This window comes from Atractosteus spatula, chromosome 14, assembly GCF_055471065.1.
Source record: "Atractosteus spatula isolate fAtrSpa1 chromosome 14, fAtrSpa1.hap1, whole genome shotgun sequence".
NCBI lineage: Eukaryota > Metazoa > Chordata > Actinopteri > Semionotiformes > Lepisosteidae > Atractosteus > Atractosteus spatula.
The window spans coordinates 34,550,394-34,572,462 of NC_142719.1; the positions used below are offsets into that span (position 1 = coordinate 34,550,394).

The window sequence follows — 22,069 nt, forward strand, 5'->3', positions numbered from 1 at the left end:
AGGTGAGTTACAAATAATAGGAAACTATTTATACTTCATTTGGTTGCCAGTGATTGATCAGAGGATTTTACTCATCTGTTCTTTGAAGGAAGCCTCAGATCGCACCTCAGAAAGTACACTGTGCGGCAATAACACACAAATGAAGTGTAGCAGAGAAAATAAAATGCACCTGAATTACTTGTTTAAAAATCGTTTCAGCTGTCTGTTTTAATTTGGAATTTCCAGCAATTTCTCTGCCCTGAAATTCCAAACTCTGCGTGGTTAGATTCATCTGTCATTTTGCACACTGCAAGGCCCACAGTGTCCGCAGTGTTTGTATCAATTAGAAGAGTACCACAGCTGTTGGTGAAAACACTGAAAGCTCACACGTGCCCTGTAAATAATAAAGGTTGCTGTTATATGGCGACCTTCATGCCCAGATTGAAGGCCACCTAACAGTGCATTCAACCAATTCTGAGATTCTGTATAGAAACGCCCAATCACTGATCAAACAGCTACGGATCACTAAGCATTTGACATGTAACATTCCATACTTAATTTCTTATATTTAATAAGAATTATATTTCTCTAGACATTATAAATTGTCCTGAAGAGGGCCTCAAGATTGCATGGTATGTGTATTTTCTACTGCAATTTTTGTAGATGCACTTCATGCTAATAGACAATTTAAGCTAACACCATGTGTGTGATGCATTAAAAATTAATGATTATGTGGGTTTTTATTTTAAATTGTAAAAAAAAAAAGTCTTCTGCAGCAACAGGTACAGTTATGCCACAGTCCACTCTGCTTAAAAGAAGGGAAAAAAAGCCAAATGTAAATAACTAAACTAGGGTTCATGAGGACAAATTATAGAATAGAATTCTGCATATGTTCAAGATTTAAGATGTAACGTTTTATAACTATTATCCCTAAACTTGAATACTTGAAGATATGAAATCAAACTCACATTTTTTTCTTATATATGTTCTTATAACATATATTAAGTTTTTGGAGACAGAAATACATATCCACTGTGGGGATTAGAACCATCTGCAGTTTTGTGCTTCACTGCGTAATAGGACACTTCAGTAAGTTCAGCATGAGAAAGTGAATTGATTGATTCCCCATAGGCACTTTGAAGAGCATCATCTTGGAAGGCATGACATGGTGGCATCATTTAAACTTACTTGGAAGTTGCAGCATTTATGCTTAAAAGAGAATTTCCTGTTAAGTGCCATAAAATTAATATTAATACATCAGGGAGAGTTCTTTTAACTTCAACCATAGTTAACAGAATATTCCACAAGAAAAGTCAAACAACATTATCAATAAATGTCTTTCAATCTTAACTATCCGATTTTCTTCTTAAAAATATTTTACATTACCGTTTATGGGGGAAAGAATCTTGTTCTAAAATTTTATGCAGGAGTTTTATAATGCAGTTTACTAACCCTACAAGGAAATCACAGGAGCTTTCAGTACTTGCAGCCTGTATGTTTCTTTGCCCTCCTTTACTGTTTTAACTACTGTGCCTCAAGCTAAACTCCTACATCAATGTTACTCTCCACCCACTTCACACAGCCTTACTTGTTAAACAAATCTATTGTGCCTTTTTTCTCAAAACCTCAAAGGTCCTCTACAGTAGTGTGTCAGCTATGCCACCATCATGTCCTTGAACTCAAGGTTTTCCAAAGATCTATGCAGAAGAAAGTTATGCTACATTTTTGTGGCACAGCATCTGTCTCACAAACTTATGACAGGAAACTCTATTTTTCCGCATTTAGGAAAGTGACATAAGTGTTACTGCAGATTAACTCTGTGTAGCCGACTAATTAGTGCTTGTGACAGGAAGTTTAAGCATGGAAGCCTGTTTACTTGTGTGGGAGCGTGCATGTCAGTGATTTGAAAAACTCCTTTAAATGTTGGTGTATTTCATTTTTTATTTATTCTTCAGAAATGATAAATCCACAGCAAAACCCGTCAACAAATCATGTTCAGTTTGAATATAAGCTCTTTCCAGATGATACATGTACAGAGAGTCATGTAACAAGAGATGAATGATTTGAACGTCTCTTTTAAGTGGATGCAAGATGAACAATTATTTTTAATACTCACTGGGGTCTTTTTTAGTGTGGATGTCTGGAACAAAATCTGCTGCAGGGAATCCATTCCCTCCATTTGATGTGAAAAAATAATTTTAACTTTAGAAATCTGGTATTGTATTAGCAGGGCCTGTGGAGTACGTTTTGTGTCATCCGGTTGCTTTGTGATGGATTATGCGTTGTGGCAGAGCAGCAGTGTATCAGAAGAAGGATGTATAATTTTTCATTCAGAGACTAATCTAGACAGATTACTGCCCTCACCCCCGAGTTGTGAATCCAATGTTCTCTGACAGGTATGATATGATTTCTCCCTCTTTAAAGAGGAAAGGTGAAACATTCAGCCTCCACAATTTAATTCGTCATGCTTTCATTGCAAATCAAATGGATTTAGAAGCATTAATTAAGTCTCTAGATTCTGTTTGTCTGAGTCCCTAAGGAGTGGTATGTAATTGTTCACCTCAGGGTTAGGTACTCATTTTTAGTCTTGGAACAGTGAGAGAAAGAAATTTTAAACCAAAATCTGTTCTATAAAAGGCTTAAATAACCAGATGGACACCTTGATGGATGTACACTTGTCCAGTTCCTTACATTATGGGATACATTGAAGAAGTAGCAGAAAAATGGAAAATTCCTACTTCAATCAATGGCTGGTCTGTTTTTCTGAAAAAGACTGGAAAAATAACTCATAAATTGATGACTGTTGAATAAGATTAATCTTTAAGCAAAAAAGCTTTCAATCAATTTTTCAGGATATTGTCAACCAGTAAAGTGGACTCTTCAGTACTTTAACACTACTGGATGAAAAAACCAAGAGCATTGTAATGAAATTTAATGAATATGCAAAATGACAGGGTGCTTCACTTTTTTTTGTGCCAGATGATTACTCTGTGAGCCAGTTTTTCCTACATGTAGGCGAGTATAACACCTTCCCAAATAAACCAAGTATGTCTTTATTACTTTTAGCTGTCTGTTGGTCTATCAGCCTTTACAAAAAAATACTTAAAAGTGGCAGTGGAAAGACATATTAAAAATATTAAAAACACAAGACAAACTAATAAAAGAATGATGCTATTAATAAAAGGATGATGATACTAATGTATTTCTCATACGCCTTAGACTCTTTGAAGACTCAATGGAGCTCTGAAGTTTTTAGTACTGTGTTCCAGTTGTTTTGACATAAATCCCTAAATAAATATTCAAAGTCATTGTTATGGATTCTCTGTCCTACATACCGGACTCTATAATAATAATTGATACCACTGTATCATTGTTATAATGTGTAAAAATTATTTTTTACAAGTTATGCCCAGTATTCAGTCAAAATTTGCAATATACTTTTCCTATGCAATTAGTTATACATTTATAAAACTCAGGTAAGCTCTATGTATATTGTTACGTCCCAGTGTGTGTTCTGTGTGTGTTTTTTCTGTTATGTCCACACTGCTGACCCTTGATTGTTCTCCTTTCCACCATTGGCCCACCATTACACCAAACTTTCAGTATGACGTCATCATCAATTAGCTCTCAGCCAATCAGAACACATCTTATTCAGCATATAACATGGAGGTTTTCAGCAAGAAGGGGCCTTTCGTTTGACTTCGGTCCTGTTTGGTTTTGGGTATCGCTTCGCTTCGCTTCGCTTCGCTTCGCTTCTGGTTATTGCTTCGGCTTCGTTTGTTCTGCTCGTTTTGTGACTAAACTAGATTTATTAAAAGGGTACTGGCAGGTTCCTTTAACTCCTCAGGCTTCTGAAATTTCAGCATTTGTAACTCCTGATAAATTCTTGCAATATACTGTCATGGCATTGGGACTACGTAATGCACCTGCCACTTTCCAGAGGCTAGTCAATATAGTTTTAGCAGAAGTACCTAATTGTAATGCTTACCTTGATGACTTAGTTATTTATTCGATGGACTGGAAGGGCCATGTGGCCTTGTTAAAAATGGTGTTTGAGCGTCTAGAGAAGGCAAATCTAACGCTCAACCTTGCAAAATGTGATTTCGGAAAAGCCACTGTGACTTACTTAGGAAAAGAGGTCGGACAAGGTCAAGTTCGACCCATAGAAGCTAAGATATCCGCCATAAATGAGTTCCCAGTTCCTACCACAAGGAGAGAACTTCGTAGATTTTTAGGTATGGCTGGATATTATAGAAGTTTTTGTAAAAACTTTTCAACTGTAGTGAACCCACTGACGAGTTTACTTAGCCAGAACAAAACATTCACCTGGTCCGAAGAATGTCAGCATGCATTTGAGAATGTGAAAGCTCTTTTGTGTAGTACTCCTGTACTTGTTGCCCCTGACTTCTCTTTGCCATTTAAATTGGAGGTTGATGCAAGCGCTGTGGGAGCAGGAGCAGTATTGTTACAAGAGGATAAGAATGGATTGGACCATCCAGTGTGTTACTTTTCAAAAAAGTTTAATAAACATCAGTTAAATTACTCAACAATTGAGAAAGAAGCTTTGGCATTACTACTCGCTTTACAATATTTTGAAGTTTATGTAGGTTCTAGCCACCTACCTGTAAGTGTTTACACTGACCATAACCCTTTGGTGTTTCTGCATCGTATGTATAATCAAAATCAGCGACTGATGCGCTGGTCGTTGATTATCCAGAACTATAATCTGGAAATTCTCCACAAGAGAGGGGCAGAAAATGTGTTAGCTGACGCCCTTTCTAGAATCTAAAGAAGATTTGTTTTCTTTTTGTTTTCGCTTTGTCCAAACATTAGATGTTTGTTTTTATGGGTGGGAGTGTTACGTCCCAGTGTGTGTTCTGTGTGTGTTTTTTCTGTTATGTCCACACTGCTAACCCTTGATTGTTCTCCTTTCCCCATTGGCCCACCATTACACCACACTTTCAGTATGACGTCATCATCAATTAGCTCTCAGCCAATCAGAACACATCTTATTCAGCATACAACATGGAGGTTTTCAGCAAGAAGGGGCCTTTCATTTGACTTCGGTCCCATTTGGTTTTGGTTATCGCTTCGCTTCGCTTCGCTTCTGGTTATTGCTTTGGCTTCGTTTGTTGGGTTGTTTTGCTTTGTGTGTGTGTATTTTCGTATAGCTTCGGCTTTGTTGTTTTGTTGTTTTGTTGTTTTTTTTGTTAGTTTCTTTGTACTTTCGTTTGTTTGTGTGTTCATCCTTGTTTTGCCATTACCTTGCCCCAGTGTTACATGTTCAACTTTTGTGTTCTTTTGTACCCTGCTCCTGTTGATTACTCTTGTTTTCCCTTATTTGTATTCCTGGTTCACTTGTGTTTTTGTGTGAACTTTTGTATATAAGGTTAGTTTAGGTTGTTGGGTACACTTACACACTTAGTTGCTTTTGTATTAGTACACTAGTTTAGTACGGGTGAGTGCCGTTTGTCTTGTATGGTTTTGCGTAGTCAGTGCAGGTTAGCTATGGTGTTGAAGACGCCGAAGACCATGTGTTTCGGGTTTTCTTTTGTAGTCAGATTAGCTTTCCCTCACTGTCCTAGCCAGCTCCATTTTGTTTGTTATTTTCTTTCCTTTGGAACCACTCTAGTTCCTTACCCTTGTTATCACGCTTCCTAGTCCCTCACCAAAACCCCCCTGCTTCCAAAAGAATTATCCTAAATGTTACACCCCTTTACCCCTAGACACTTGGGGTCGTAACAATATATTAAGAGCATCCCTTTGACTTCTCATGAATTGATGTCCTTTTATGATTTGTTTTCCATAAACACTTTTTAACACATTACACACACACCACTGTTCATTTACCTTGCTATGTGAAATGTCCAGTCAAGAAATGCAAAAATCTCAGCAGCACTTTTGTGTGTGACCTGGACCCTGGACCTCATTGTAACAGGTATTTTATCACTCTAGGAGGACTGTGTGATCTTATATGTAAGAAATGTTTCTGTCTAATGCACAAATTTGAAAATATAGAATATGGAATTAATATTGGAAATATATTTGAAATGTCTTCTATTTTCATGTGGGAATGCTAATTTGCATGGAAAAATAATAGAGAGGCTTTGAAGCTGAAGGCTATGCATTATACTGGAGTTCATAAAGTTTTTGTGTTTGAGTGTGTGGGTTGTTTGTGGGTGGGTAGGTGGGAGAGTTGATGTGCAGATGCTGCTTTCACCTTAAAAGCAACAGAAAAGTGTCTATTAGTAATAACAGTGAGAGAATGAGCTCAGACAACACATACTGTTTATTTTTCCTGTGCAGTGTAACGGGCTTTGAGGTAAATAGAAATATACATCAGCAGATCAAAATCATATTACCCATAAGCTTAGAGATTTCTGCTGTATTTGTAGCATTTGCAGTATGTGCTTGATTGAGAATGAACAGTCTCATTGCCCTGGGTGAGAAAGACATTAACACTATTGGTAATGCTGAATTGTGCCCATACGTATTCATAGCTAAGTGTATTGAATTAAAAGGCTTACAAGGTTAAATATTGCAATACAGAAATATCTGCAATGTGAAATGCATGTGCCATTGTGGTTTAAAAACTGAGGTTTGTCCTCTTGTCATTTAGAGCAATACAGTATATAGTATGCAGTGTTATGCTATGTTACACATTAATTTGTATGAGTCTGATATGTATTGTTGAGGACTAATTAGGCATCAGTAAAATGTACTGTGAAATGAGATTTGCATTCTATTATTAGATTTGTTGTTTTTTTACTGTAACCTTGATTGCTCCCAAAATGAGCAATCATAACCAACACAACCCTCAAATTGGCCTTCTAAATATTCCTAATCTGGCATAATCTGTGAACAGTCCTCGTTGGGTAGAACTTTAGTTTTTAGAAAAATAAATGAAGCCCTCTAAAGTCTTGAGAAATGTGAAAAAATCTTATAATGCAGGAGTGTTCATGATAATCATGCATTAACACAAGTATAGTGAATGTATCTGTCATTGTAAAAGAAATTCAGGTGGGTAGCTGCGTCAGCATGCGTAGGCTGTGAAGGAACAAGTAATAGGTTTATTCCATGCTGAAAAAAAGAAGAAAGAAAACACAACGTTTCGGCCGTAGAGCCTTCTTCTTCTTCAGACACCTGAAAAAGGCTCCACGGCCGAAACATTGTGTTTTCTTTCTTCTTTTTTTCAGCATGGAATAAACCTATTACTTGTTCCTTTGTAAAAGAAAGCTACATTAATGGACTGCTCTTACATGAGTAATTACTGTAGGTGGATGTATTTGTTTGAGGGTTGACAAAAAATTATTTTCTCATGTTTGGTTATTCCCCACTTTTAGATGTTGCCTCTTCTATGTATAATAATGCTTTGCTGAAAATTCTTCAAATCAGTTTACTGCATGGTTAACAGAAGAGAATGTGCACAGCATGGGAAACACAACATTCCAGTGGTTTAATTGGAAGTGAAGGGACACTTTCTGTATTCCTCTTCCAGTCAGTGGAGATATAATTCCTCCTGACAGGTTTTTTCATGTAGAATAACAGTCATAGCTCCCTTGGTGTGCTGAGAAATGTCTCCACAGCCATGGCATAAATAGAAAAAACAACCACTGCCCCAAACAAAATAAAGCATCTCAAAAGAGTGGCAACACAAACTTACCAAAAAAAACCACTAAGTAATTCCAACAAGTTCTTGGAAGGTCCAGTAAGGATCCAAATGGATTGACTACTAAGTAGTATCAACAGGCTTGGGATTTGTTGTATTAAAACAGGAATGTTTAGCTGAGGTATTTCTTGATAAGAGAGCATTTTGGTTTTATCTTCATCTGTATTGTAAATTATCCTCATGATTTATGATTCCAGTTTATGTACGAGCACCATTACATTTATTACATATGCTTGTTCAGTAAATATATTTTTAATAATATATATGTATTATTTATTGAATTATTATTAAACTTGAAGTAAAAATAAATCATGATTGTCTTCGATATATTCTCAACATGTTCATAAAGTTATGTATTGTGCTTTTTATTTACATTAAGTGAGTTCTGAGATTACTCTAAATCACCCGTTTTGTCCCATGTTATGACATTTTACTGACCAAAGTTCTGGTAAATTAGAAAAACTAAAAAAAAAAAATAGAAAAAATGTATGAAGATAAAGTATAAACTGACCTGTGCTTCCTCTAGTTCTAGATACTATTTATTCATTCATTTTAGTTGCTATGAAGACATTGTTTCTAATGTAGTTCAAGTAGGTAGCTGCATCAGCATGCATAGGCTGTAAAGGAACAAGTAAAGGTTTATTTTATACTGAAAAGAGAAGAAAAGAAACACAACGTTTCGGCTGTGGAGCCTTCTTCAGGTGTGATATGTATAGTAACAACCTGCATCAGCTTTGAAACCTGAATCAATAAAAAAATACATTGTTCACTTTAGTAACTCAAAGTTATGGTTCTTATAAGATAATAATGCACACCTTGAAGGTATTTGATTGCTTTTTATTCAAGGAGACTGTAAAAAATACTGTGGTGCAAATCAATAACTAAATGTTCAGATATTCATTTTTTATACTGAATATCCAGCAAAAAATGACCAAACTAAAACGGAACTCTGTGCTTTATAATATCATCATAGAGCCCCCTGGAATCATCCAGTTTTAATTCATTGGACAAGCTTTCTCAATATCAAATATATAAGCTACGTCAGAAAAAAAAAAGAACTGGAAATTTACCACTACATTTCCAGCACATCCAGCTCTCTTGGCTGTAAGTGGATACAGTCACAAGTATTTATTTAATGCTTTTTCCAGGAAAAACCTTACGTGTGGTCCATTCTCCATGAAGTGTACACACAGAGAATTACATAATAAATAACATAATAATATAACACAACAATCCTGCTCAAGGAGAGTTATACATTCAGACATTTTTTTTAAAGAGGAGAGCATAATCCAGCAGTGGAAAGGAAATCAGGTGTTACATCAACTGTGAACATTTTCCAATGAGATGGAGAGTTCTGGCCATCAAGGCTGCTATTTAAATGTGTCATCTGAGCATACAATGCATTCATTCTTTCTCATTAACTAGCTTTAGCTTCCAGATTCTAACTCCGAAGCATTATTCCCCTTAAGCTAGCCCTGCCTTCTTGTTTCACAGATGTCAGTTTCCTGATGAGCCATGTTAGAGAATAACAGAGAAAAGTAGTATTAATATGATTTTTTTGACGTAAGTATAGTTACTCAAGGAAGTGTTCTCCTTGTTTTGTGCATCTGATTTGTTATTTTAGAATTGAGTTGTTATTTTAGAGTACTTAAGAGTTTAGAGGTTTCATTCAGATAATATTATTTAGTGGATTTAAAGCATTTCTTAATAAAGATGTAGATTTTTGTATTATTTTAAATGAAGGGAAGGCAAGGGTATTTCAGTTTTTAGTTAGTGTAATATATTGAGAAAGCACCTCTTAATGTACAGAGCTAACTTGGAGACACAGTAGCTTTCGAGTATGCAGTACTTCAGATTTAAAAGTAGATACACAAAAAACAACAAAAAGCAATTAATTTCACCACAGTCAGGTGTTTCTACTGACTATATCTGATATATACTATATCTGAATGATAGTAAGAACGGAAGATAAATATTGAAGCAACCACACTTTTGGTTAGGTTTATAGAAAATATGGTAAAAAAGTTCCTCTCCTGTATATTGGCAGAGTTGCAACAGCAATGCTGCAACCTCAGTGTAAATATTGACAGTGTCCTATATTACCAGAAACATACAGCATGCTGCATATCCAACTGTTTATCTCACCAGGAGACTGATGGATATGGTGTCTGCCTTTCATCAAGCTGACAGGAAAATAGAGGCACATGGCCTGTAACTAAATGTGTGTACTTTCGAAGTAGCCCCATTACAGGCTGTCTTGGAGACTGATACAGTGTCAGGCAGCTAACCAATGTCATTTGAGCTAAAGCACAGTGGCCAGATTCCGTTATATACATTGGCAGGTATTGCCTCATTATGTGTGTCCACTGTCTACCTCTTGACAGCTGGTAATGGTACAGAGAGTCCACTTGTCAGGGACTCTTCAGAGAAGAGGGCAATTTAGAGAAAAACACAAAAATATCAACAATCAATAATTTCTCCTCTGAAATTCAGGAAACAAATTTTCTTTTTATTGTCATTTATTACAATTCTGCCTGATAGCTGCTTCAAAAGACTTCAGGTGTACTGGAATAACTTCAGCTTCAAGTCCATTTTAATTTTTATCTAAACCTTGTTTGGCCATTTTTAAAATACTAGTACATTATCTCTTCATCTTTACCACTTTCACAGAATACTAATAAGGTTTTAGCAGTGATGTCTGCCATTTTTTAAATATTTGAGTCAAATTATTTCATGATTGTCATCAAACAGATGTGGCAAAGAAGACATAATGTGTACACATACTGTATATATATGTACAGTATCTACCTTAAGATTTCACTGTACATGTTCAATGTTATCATAATCAGATCACTTAGCAATTGTTTAAAATACACTTACATGTATTACAGCACACAAATTACATTTTGAGTAATTCACACAGGACATTTTGTCTTAATAGACATCATGCTGTTGCTGTGGTGACCAGTCCAGTATAGCGTAATCTAAAAAAATTCTGGAATGATTTAGAGGTCATTGTCTTCAGCTCTACTGAAAACTGTTCGTTACTCCTTAGGTTCTATTCTTCAGTCTCACTAAGGTCTCATAATTAAATTGTATATTTTCTTGTTAGCAGATTAACTGAAAAAAACAATGTATTTATTAGAATAAAACATAACTTGCCGTGCCACACAAAGCATTCAACTTTTTTCTTTATACATGTACGCCAATCAACCCACTTGAGAGTCTGTTTTTCCAACCGAGCAGTGTCATGGAGGCAAAACAAATCAGGAGGGCCGGTTTGTTTACCATTTCGCACAACAAAAGGTGTTATAAAATTAATTGATAAGCCTAATGGACTATAGTGCCATCCATCCATTTACTAAACTGCTTTATCCGGTACAGGGGCAAGAAGTGCAATCCATATTTTGTTTTTTAAAATATTTCAACAGTTTCCATAGGTACAGAACTTCAATGATAACTTAGAGTGGCAAACAGGCATCTGACAAACTTTGAGTCTGCACCCTCTTTCTCTCCCTACTGTGTTTGCTCTTTTCCCAGCGTGTTCCACCAAGACAGCAAGGCACGCACTGGGGCCACAGGCCAGACTGACACTAATTCAGTGAGATTGCAAGGAGGCTGATAACAGTAGATGGTAAGGAAATAGTATACAAAAATGTTATTTACCTCTAGTGACCTGGGATGAAAACCAGACAGTGCAGAGTGTGGGTTTCAGAACAGCCTTTTTATCTTGAGGGTATCCAGTATTCTTCCTTTCACAAAGAAAGGGGCCAAAAGATGTTTTAGAATTAAAGAAAGCCTATTGTTGTTTGGCCTTTATGAGGTAGAGTAATTATTTAGTCAGAATAGTAGATAGGATATACTGTATGTTTGGTCTGACATCTACTTACAACACTTTTTTTGTAAATATTATGCATCTGTATCATGGTTGAAAAGGGCTATGCAGTTTCCAGTTAATCTGTAATACAGTATGTATAAAATTATGGTTTCCTTGCACTGTTGTTTCCTGAAAATCTCAAAAACATAAAAGAGTGAGGCTAGAGTAAATATATGAGAGTCAAATAAACCAATGCTTAGACACAGCCAATCTTCCCAAAATCTGAATATCTGCACAGTAATTTAGCATTAAATCTTATGATGAATTTTATAACTTGGAAAAGTCAATGGAAGTAGCTATTTTAATCAGCAAGCTAGACCATAAATTACATAATCTACATTTAAAAGCATACTCCAACTAAAACCAAAAAATATTAAATGAATTTTTCATCCATTGAAATTATGTGACTTTTCCACAGCATTAGTCTTATACTAACAAGTATCTAAAAAAAAATAGAATCTTACAGCTCAGATATTGTCATAATTTATTACCAGCAGCTCATACAAAGAAACTGGCAAGGGAACAAAATCCCCTCTTTACTCGTGTGAAGGAGAGCCACAGAAATTGTATGGCCATGAACTGCTTTCGGTCATTTTCTTGGACTGTGTTTCTTTTGATTATTACTGAACAGTAAGTTCTTGATTGATGGTTATTTCTCAATTATTTCTTGTTTTTGGCTCTTTCCTAGTGATAACCTCCCTTGCCTTGTTCTTTTATACTCAATTCTGTTAATTGATTCCCTTTGCCTGAGGACATCTCTGAGAGAAATGCAAGAATGCAATATAGTGCAATTACTTTCTTATTCCAAGAGCCTGGGTTTTGAGCTGCCTTGGGTTTCACTGTCAAAAAGCACCTTGCATGATTCACCCAGAATTAAGTAGCCATTTTACCTTAGGCAACATTTCAGCAGGCAACATAATATCACAGGGCCTGTCAGTCAGCCACTCATCTATGATTTAATATGTGAAGAGAAAAATATTAGCCCTTTATTTGAACTTTTCTTTATGCGTGTTTTTTTTAGATTCTTGTCCAGCTCACTGCACTTCAATGATTGCCTTGCAGCTCCAAGAGCTCCCCTCCCTAGCACAGACTCCATTAAGAGTAGAGATATATTTAGCATCTAGTAGCAGCAGAAAGTCCTAATGAGCGAGAGACATTCTTTTTGACAGCTTTGCTTATTCGTCTGCCTGTCACTGACAACTTGTATATTTCCTCCTTGCACTGTTACAGCTTTATTATGTCTCTCGGCCTCCTCAGCTTCTCAGTCTCAAAGCACAGCACAGCAATTTTCAGCTTCCAGTGAGACATTTATTTCCTCAAGAAAATTATTGTGTTTTTTTCCCTTTTTTGATGCATAGCTACTAGATTGCTTCTCCTTTGTCACATGCAAGGCTTGCCCTCATCATTCAAAATGAGCTATCAGGCATGCCGCAGGATCATTACACCTTTGTGAAAGATCATGGAAATATTTATGTGGATACAGTACATACACAAGAATGTTTTCCTGGAAAATATAGACAAGAAAAGGATCATTACAAATCTAAAAATATTTAAGGCATTTATAAATAATGAAGACGTGTAAAAAGTTGTAATGTGTAATCCAAGTTGTAAAAAGAAATGATAACAAAATCAATGTTTTTCAAAAAATAAAACCATCTGATGAAATAAAACTTCTCTGCATGGAGACATTGTAAAATAAGAGGACATTGTACTTCATATGGAGATACACCTTAAAGATTTTTTTATATATCTCTCAAAATAATTCTCCGGTATACAATGATGCATTCCTGTTATATTTATATACTAAGAGTTTGCTGTGTCACATGCCTGCAGTAGTCGGAAACCTTTTGCTACTTTTAAGCAAACTACAGCAGCTGTCAGAAAACTATTGCAAATCCCTTTAGGCATGGATTCAGGTCATCATGTACTTGGCATACTAGAGACCTTTTCCACTGCGTTCAGAGATTTTACTGTCAATGCAAAACAAGGGTGAATTTCAATTTTCACATGTGGAGTTGATACAGTTTTTACTTACTCAGCAACACTTTTCAAATACATTAAGTGATTCATCTCTATTGAAGTTTAACTGCTAAAATGTGATCCTGCACACATCACATTTTCAAGGTAGTATTTTTTGTTACTTTCCATTATGATAAATAATGATCAAAGGACAGGGGGTGGGGGGGCTGTAATTTTTTAAGTTCCTTAGAGTATCAGTGATTATGTAGTATCATAATTAGTATCGTAATCAATGATTATGAATTAATTGATAGTGATATCTACATGCTCCTGAAGACTCCCGGGAAGAAATGATACACTGCTTATGTCACAGGGCTCATTGAGTCTGTAATAAGGTGACATAATTGTCTTGGAAAACTGGATGGAATTCTCCTGTGTGTGGCACAAGGCCTAGGCTTTTGGTACAGAGGAATTCACTGATGCCTGAGAACACACCGTATACCATGATCTCATCCTGGCAGGACCAGAGCTGCACAGGCCACTCTTAGCAAGTAGGAGGTGTGTGGACATTATAGCCCAGAGAAAGATTTGGAAGTACTGTATTTTTCAAGTTTCTCCCCCATTTAGTCCACACAGTATATTCATGATTAACCCTATAATGTGTGCCTGAAATTATACTACATTTTTTTAGTTATTGCACTTTGGGTCTTCTAAACCCAAGGATGCATCCTAAAATGAACAGAAATTGAAAGCATCAGTCACATTGATTTGATTCTTAGTAGTACCAGTATCAGTAGCAATACGGAACGTGTTACCAAATGACCATGTACTAAAATGAACATAAGAGGATTTAAAAAATACGCCACACATCGGAGAGAACTCAAACTCCATTTTCTAGTCTTGCCTGGAGGAGTATTGGAGAAGATCAGAACACTGGCCTCTGAGTCCAATAAGCTTAGAAGAAAAAATCTACATAATTTCATCATCACAAATATTGAGTGTATCTTAACAGTGAGCAAGCATTTGGCTCACAGTTTCCAAATCTAAAATAAGCCTTACACACTGTTAAGAAAATATTCAAGTTGCTGGATTCATTCAACTCATCTCAAGAGATGCAGAGCCAAAGGAATAATCAAAACCCAGAGAGGCATCTGATATGCACTTGCGTGATCCCCAGACCTTTTTTGTGAAGGTTGTTCTGTGTTTATAAACCACTTTCTATACTTACAAAACAGACAAAGGTTCCAAAAAAATATTAGCAAAAAAGTTTGCTAAAAGCAGTTACATAAGATGAAAGTCCTCAGATTCCTTGCCAACTCATTGCTATGCAATGCGTAAAGATTTGTTTCAGCGTACCAATCAAACATCATATTCCATTCTAAATGAGTCTAAGGTTTCAGAGCATTGTGAATTTAAATGTTGAAAGGAAACAACACAAACACATTTATATATAATCTTAAACGCAGGCAGCCCTGCTTAATGTCAGCACATGGCAATTTTTCTCCCTTGTCTAGAGATATTGAATTTAATAAGAGTATCGAGGCTATTTTATGACTGTAGAAGAAAGAAAGGGGTTTTGCAATTCATGAAGCTAAATAAATCAGTGTTTATTTCATGTTTTATCCTTCTTTGATACAGAATGATTTCTGTGTAGTCTGTAGGAATGAGAGCAAAGAACACCTAATTAGATTAGAAAGTAATGTGTCGCATATTTGAAAGTTCAACACTCACAATTTTTCTTGCTGTTTACTCTGTAAGGCAAAACAAGTATCATATGTTGGATAAGATATTGAGCTACAGATAAAAAGGAATTACAATATTATTAGATTGGCCATGTGTTTTCTGTCTAGGTGACAAGTTATGTTTTTAGGGGTATCATATTTTAAACATAGTGAGGTATAAAGAAAAACAGTTTTTTACAAATGGCTTTTATAATCCAAACCTTGCAGAATTACTGAAGTCATGAAAGACACATCAATTAATGAAGCAACAATTGCCTCTGCTCCTTTCATAAGTTTTTGCCTATACAAAACAGAAAAATATCTCATTTCCAGAACTGTGTGCTATGAATAAACCCATTATAAACCTGGAACAGAAAAGACATAATTGTTAACAACCTAAAAATCGAGCAAAAGCAAACCACAGTGTTTTAATAGGCTGACCTATGAATTGGAAATACAAGTGAGAGATGCACGTGGCTTACAGTACTCGTTTAAGTAAAATTAATCTTGTATTTTGTGATTTATAACTATCAAAGATATTCATACTCTGGAATCATAAGATAATTATATTCAGACATTTCTAATGCAGTTTTTACTTAGACTCTCATGGTGGATTTAGGTAACTTTACATGAGTTTGAAATTATTTAGGTTTTAAATTGAATAATGAATTTTAGCAGATATGAGTGTTTTTTGATAGCTGGACAATACAACAGACTTCTAATTAAATTTAATGTTAATTCTAAATCATGTATGTGCTGTTACTAGAATACATATGTAAATAAAATGTCATCAATACCATTCCCATATTCAGCAATATAGGATATATTTAGATTCAGATTATCTAAGTATTCATAATTAGATTTGTATGCTTAGGAAAGGGTGTTTTGTCTTTGCATTTTGTTTTCAGAATCTAAGATTTATAAAGGTCAGCTATCCCCAGTACAAAGTGAGTAGCTCATGATACTGTCTGGCATATCAATAAACACCTCTTTAACAGTTGTTTAACAATATGATGTTCGTTCTTCAGTGGTCTCACAATCATCTCCTGAATTTAAAGTTTTGCAATAACCACAGTATATTTTGTCTGTCATCAAAATACATAAAGAATAAACTGCGCATAACCTAGAAGCAGGCCTGAAGGTTCATTTAATCCTGTGTAGTTCAGAATTCTGTGAACAAAAGGACTGTCATGTTATCAGCAGGCTTTTGTGGTTACTATGTGGGTTCAAAAAAATATAACTCAACCATTCATTACAGGAAATATCGAACAATAGTTTCTGAGGAAAAAAAATCTTTAAGATGCTTTTAATCATTTTCCCCCATTATTTGCCTTTGTATAGGTTTAAAGTGAATGTCATGTCTTCAGACTGTTTTTAATTTATCTGAAATTGATGCTTGAGACGTATGGCATTATCTAAGCTGGGCTATTGTGTTCCAGTGCAGAGTACGAATATTAATCTAGGAATATACACCTACGGAGGTTGAACAATAAAAGAAAAGCTCTGTATGTTGTTTTTTTGCCAATAGCCTTCAGTGAGAACACTAAGGGCTCACATTTACACCAAACAGCAAAAGATGTGATTTCCAAAAAGCCATAATCAGAGTGCTAACGACAGAAATACATTGTCTCTGTAATGTAATTATGAATTACAAGCCTTTTTCTTACTTTTGTCCTACAGGGTGAATACTTTACACTTTAAGGTCTGCATGTCTGTTATACCACTCTTTTGCTCTCACCCAAAGGGTAGGAAACATACCTATTGGTATGTAGAGGCAGCAAGGACAGTAGACATTCTGGTTTTGTTGGGAGACAGATCGGTAACATGCAAAATTTCAGCAGCTATACTCTGATAGGACCATCATAGATGACAGTAGTAGCAAAAAGCATTTATAAATTCAAACAGAAGAGAGAAACAACCGCAGCAACAGAAAGCTTAGAAGCAACAACCTACCCCTAGCAGAGAGCTTTTTGGTATTGATGATCTTAGCAGCATACTCCTGTCCAGACAACACCTTCACACAACGCCTCACCACTGAAAAGGCACCCCTGGAAAAAAAGAAAAACAGATTCAGAAACTGGAGCTCAGTATGTCAAGAGAAAATGTTCCCTTTACATTTATTTGACGTTGGATATATCTCGAACACAAAGCTGGGTCGTGGAAAGCACTTTCATTACATTCCTGGATACATACTGTAGATTATAAAGATGTGAACCAGTATCTTCTTTGTAGTCAAAATACCCCAAAAGTGGAATCTGGCATGAGAATACAGGAGTAATTTTCAAGGCCAAGAGATTACCAAAAGAAAGCCACTGCTGTACAAATCACAGACACACCTTAGACACAACTGGAAGTCAAAATACATATACATCCTGAGCACAATAATTTACTCAAAGCCTTCATTATTGCTTTCTTTGATTATAACTTATAAACTAACCAGTATCTTCCTGACAAAAACAAGTCAAGGCTACTTTTGAGGGAGGTAAGCCTTGAATGTTAACAATAGAAAACGAAAGTGTTTTGTCCTGTTAAAATATCGTCACTATGACACACAGCAATACAGAAGGAAACAACTTTTAAGAATATCACTGCACTCATTTGGACAGCACTCAACAGCCATTCAAGCTGTGCAATTCTGAATAGACACTTTGTGATTTTTTAGGCATTAGATTAACTAAAAGAATAAAATAATTTCATATAAATGCAGGGTTAAGTCTATCTAGAGCAGAGAAGAAATAAATGTGTGGACTTTCATCTAGCATTAGTATAGCATTAATCGTCTTCTGTACAAAAAATACTTCTTAAAATGGTTACTTAATAGTGAACATCATTAATGGAACTTTATATCCATTAACAGAAAATCTGCCAAGTGAAATAGGTTTTAAATATTTAATTACAGTCTGGGATTTACGGTATGGCACTTTTTTGGCTTTTGGCAGGGTCTGTGAATAAATATGCTCAGTCATATTTTTAGTCCAAAGAAATGATTTACACAGAGCCTCGCACCTTTTCCCAAAATTATGCATCTCGTTAGCTGATTTGCCCCACACTTTGAAGCCAGATGCCTTGATCTGTTTTTTGGCAAGCTGGGAAGTATTTATTTGCACACGTTATGGTGCTCACATTCTCGAATCCAGACTTTCATGTGGCAGACCGTGGGCATGTTCCCTTATTCAGTTGGCTATCCTTTACATGCTGGTTAATTGCCCAAAATTCTACACCAGAGAAACTGCTTGCGTTTTAATTTTCATATCATTATTTACTTTTCAGTGGGGTTTGGAACTGAACTGTACTGTAGACCACTTCATTCCCTCCAAATGGAGCTCAACACAGTTTCTCAGAGGTATTTCACTTAGCCAGCTCTTCCACATCTATAGTTTCAAATGCTTTAAAGAAACCTTTAAAATATTTGTTTTCACAGCAACTTTGCAAAGCACTCTATTATACAGTCTTCTTGTATTAAACTTCAGAGACTAATACCTCATTACCAAGAACCAGAGAACTTAAGCAGCTTTATTAGCTATGACACCTCTTGTCCTAAGAGTGGGTTCTTAAATCAAATACAATGCTTTTCACTTTTTTCTGCTCTGCCACATTTTAAACAAGGAAATAGAAATTATACTGCAATAGAATAATGAATTCATAACTGGAGTCATCATCATTACTATCAAGAGCAATCTATATCGCATATTCAGCTTGAACACAAAACTAAGACAGCAGAATACATATAAGGACAATTTTGTTCAAAATCCGTGATGCATACAAAGCAAGCCAGAATTCTACAATAAGGAATAGGCTAAGTGAAAACAGAGCATTGAACATCTCTGTCTAAAAGGATGTGGGTTATGGCATCCTTTTATTTTAAACACAATGATAGTGGAGACCATGTAAATAAGAGAAATGATAGTTCTTTTAAATGTAATAGAAACTGGAAAGAATAGATTGAGAATTACAATAAGCTACTGTATGTGTGGATATTAAAATAATGATTTATAAAATACATGTAGTTAGAAATCCAAGATCTGTTTAATTAGCCAGAGTGGACACATGAGTTTGTTAGGAAATAAATAGAAATCTACGTGTAGATGCAGATAGATGTGTGGCATATTGAATTAAGGAAATTGTATTTTTTGCTACTGTTTGTATGAAACTAGTCTTAATGAATCATCAGGTCTTCATATCAATATCATTATTAAGGTAATATTACTGTTTATAGAACCAGGCCTTTTTATTTATTTTCTACTCATAGAATATCAAAGCAGTGAACATTTTGAATTTTTCCAGTAAGTTTTGTGATAAATTTCACACTTGCTACAGTATATACTGCAAAACAATACATTTCCCAGTTAAGAATGCCTTCTATATTGAGGTAACAATGTTTTCATCTTGTCCAGTACTGAGTATTTCCATAAGTTCTGCATGTGGCCTCTCAAAATACATACACGAGATATTGGAATAGAGTTTGTTGGTGGTCTTTGTAAGTCATAATCCTAGTAAATATTTCTCCCTGCTTTTTCCATCTAAGTGGACCTGGTGTTTTCTCAGTGTAAACCACCCTCTTCTTATCAGTTCTCTCAAGGCAATTTACTGCTGTTAGGCTATTTTTTATGAAACTGAGAATTTCTAATGAAGTTGCTGACAGCCACAATTGCAGATCCTTGTTTTTTTACACACACCTAAGTGCCTAATCAAATGCAACAAAAATACTGATCAGAGAAATTCATTACATAACTGAGTTCCAGATCAATGATTTGTGACCACATTTGTAACTGGTTAGCATTCCAGAGATTGCCTTTTCATTTTTGTACTGTTTATTGTCTCATTTTTCACATAACTAGCATGTTATTAATAAGGCAACATTGCTCTACACACTGTAAACTGTGGACTAAGCAGCTGATTCAACACAGTTATATCTTTGTACATTGCAATGCTTTGGCTTCTACCATATTTTAAAAAATGATAAAAAAAGATTTTTAAAATTATAGTAATATGATGTTAGCTGACCGACACTGTGTTGTGTTGAATGATTTATGTTATAATTTAATCAAAATAAAAATAGAGGGACTGATAAAACCAAACAAAACAACATCATTCCACCAATGAAGTAATGTTACAAAAAGCAGAAGTGTTGTTATGGCAGCCAAGAATAATGAAATCTCCAGAGTCCCCTGCCCCCTAGCAAATTGAATTATGTAACAGTGTATGAATACCTTTGTCTTGCTGTTTTTGTCAATCCAGAGCTCTGGAGCTGCAGCATTACAGATCTTAAGAGAGTGGGTGTCAGACACTAGCTAAGATCAATATAAAAATCAGTGTGACTTTTTCTGTTGTAACTATTCAGATTAAATTCCATTTCTATCCTGACATTGCAGTGCATTGTACGTACAGTATAAGAGGTATAAATGGATCTAAATAAGGAGGACTTTCCTCAGAAGTTTCCTGGAGCTTCTTCTTTTATGTTTTCCCCACCATAATACGCATAAAATGCATTACAGCCCCTTCAGCTACCCCGGATTTCATACTTGACTGCACCATTTCAGAGGGCTGTTTCTGGGAATCCTGTTTTCCACTTTCACTATATGCATTTTAATATATGTATGCTGAGCACTAGCTGCTAGACTGAAGTGTCACAATTTATTTATGTATGAAATTTGGAAAGTAAAATATGACAGGCTAATGTTTTCAACTGCATATGCATTCCCACTGCAGGTATAAGACAGTATAAAGAAAAGAAGCATTGTTCTGTGCCTACTGAGTGAGTATCCTGACATTCCACTACAGTAAGACATCAAATATTTAAATAATGTCACTTTGCTTTGTTCCACACATCTGAACTTCAGCATTAATGCTCAGGGCCAGTTAACCAACAACTGTATGAAATATACTGAGGCAGTAGTCAGCATGCAGCACAAAAGTGCGTACAAATATTTGAAGTTGTTTGTACAGAAACACATAACAGTTTTATTTACCTTTCAATCAGCCTCATAAGCCTTGTCATAATAATTCTAGGTCTGACTGGCAGTTTTCGATAAAACAGAGCTTTGTTTTTGATTTCTGTTGAATTCTTTTCCAATTCTGTACTCACAGTACCACCAGTTACATATGTATTTTGTTCATTTTCTGTTATCAATAAAACATCAAATGCAAACTGAGGTTTACACGAGGACTTAACAGGCTTTAATCTTTTTGCTTTATTTTTAGAAATATATTCTAAAGTTCCTTGTCCTCTTCTACAGCACATACATTACGGTGGTTATGTTTATGTATGCAATAGTTTCTGTAAAACTGTTTTCATAGCTCATTGAATTTAAAGATTTAATCTGAAGTTTGCATATTTATCCTTCAATGAGAGTAAAAAGCTGAATACCTAAAGAAGGAAACACAAAATGAAAAATGCTTCTATCTCATGCTTCAACACTCAAAGAACTTCCACCTTGAGGCAAATATTCCCAGTATTCTCTAAAAGCCCTGGTTAGAAATAACTTACTTGCCCAGTTCTTCAAAAAGCTGGTATTCCTCAGTGAAACGAGTGCAGGTGATGGTAGCCATAATTCAGGCGCTCAGTCTTTTCGTTGGAGGCTGATAGACTCAGATAACGTGGCTCTGTACAGTGTGTCTCTATCACTTTCCTGATCTCCGGAGAAGAGGGGGATGCTTTGTGATTGACAGCCTTGTTCTTGTATCATCCTCCTGCCTTACTCCCTCCTCCAACCCTCGCGAGTGTTCGCAGGAATACACAGTCCGGTCTCCATAGCAACTGCATCCCCCCTCCACACACATGCTTACACATTAACACACACACACACCCACAACATACAGGTTTCTGCTACATTTCTCCCAAGGCAACAGCCAATAAGCAACAGA

The 22,069-nt window shown here is 35.6% G+C and overlaps 1 protein-coding gene across 4 annotated transcripts in view; it reads right to left on the reverse strand.

Moving 5' to 3' along the window:
* camk2a (calcium/calmodulin dependent protein kinase II alpha) overlaps positions 1 to 21,828 on the reverse strand; it is an 82,493-nt gene extending 60,665 nt beyond the window's left edge. For 3 of the 4 annotated variants that reach the window (XM_088931861.1, XM_088931863.1, XM_088931860.1), the window contains exons 1-2: positions 21,693 to 21,825; positions 17,159 to 17,253 (exon numbers count right to left, since the gene is read on the reverse strand). In XM_088931861.1, the coding sequence (XP_088787987.1) occupies positions 17,159 to 17,253; positions 21,693 to 21,754 (157 nt within the window). In that variant the 5' untranslated portion in view covers positions 21,755 to 21,825. Of the gene's footprint in view, positions 1 to 17,158; positions 17,254 to 21,692 lie in introns of all 4 variants that reach the window. The other variant, XM_088931862.1, reaches the window with a different exon arrangement.
* Between the last annotated feature and the right edge of the window lie 241 nt (positions 21,829 to 22,069).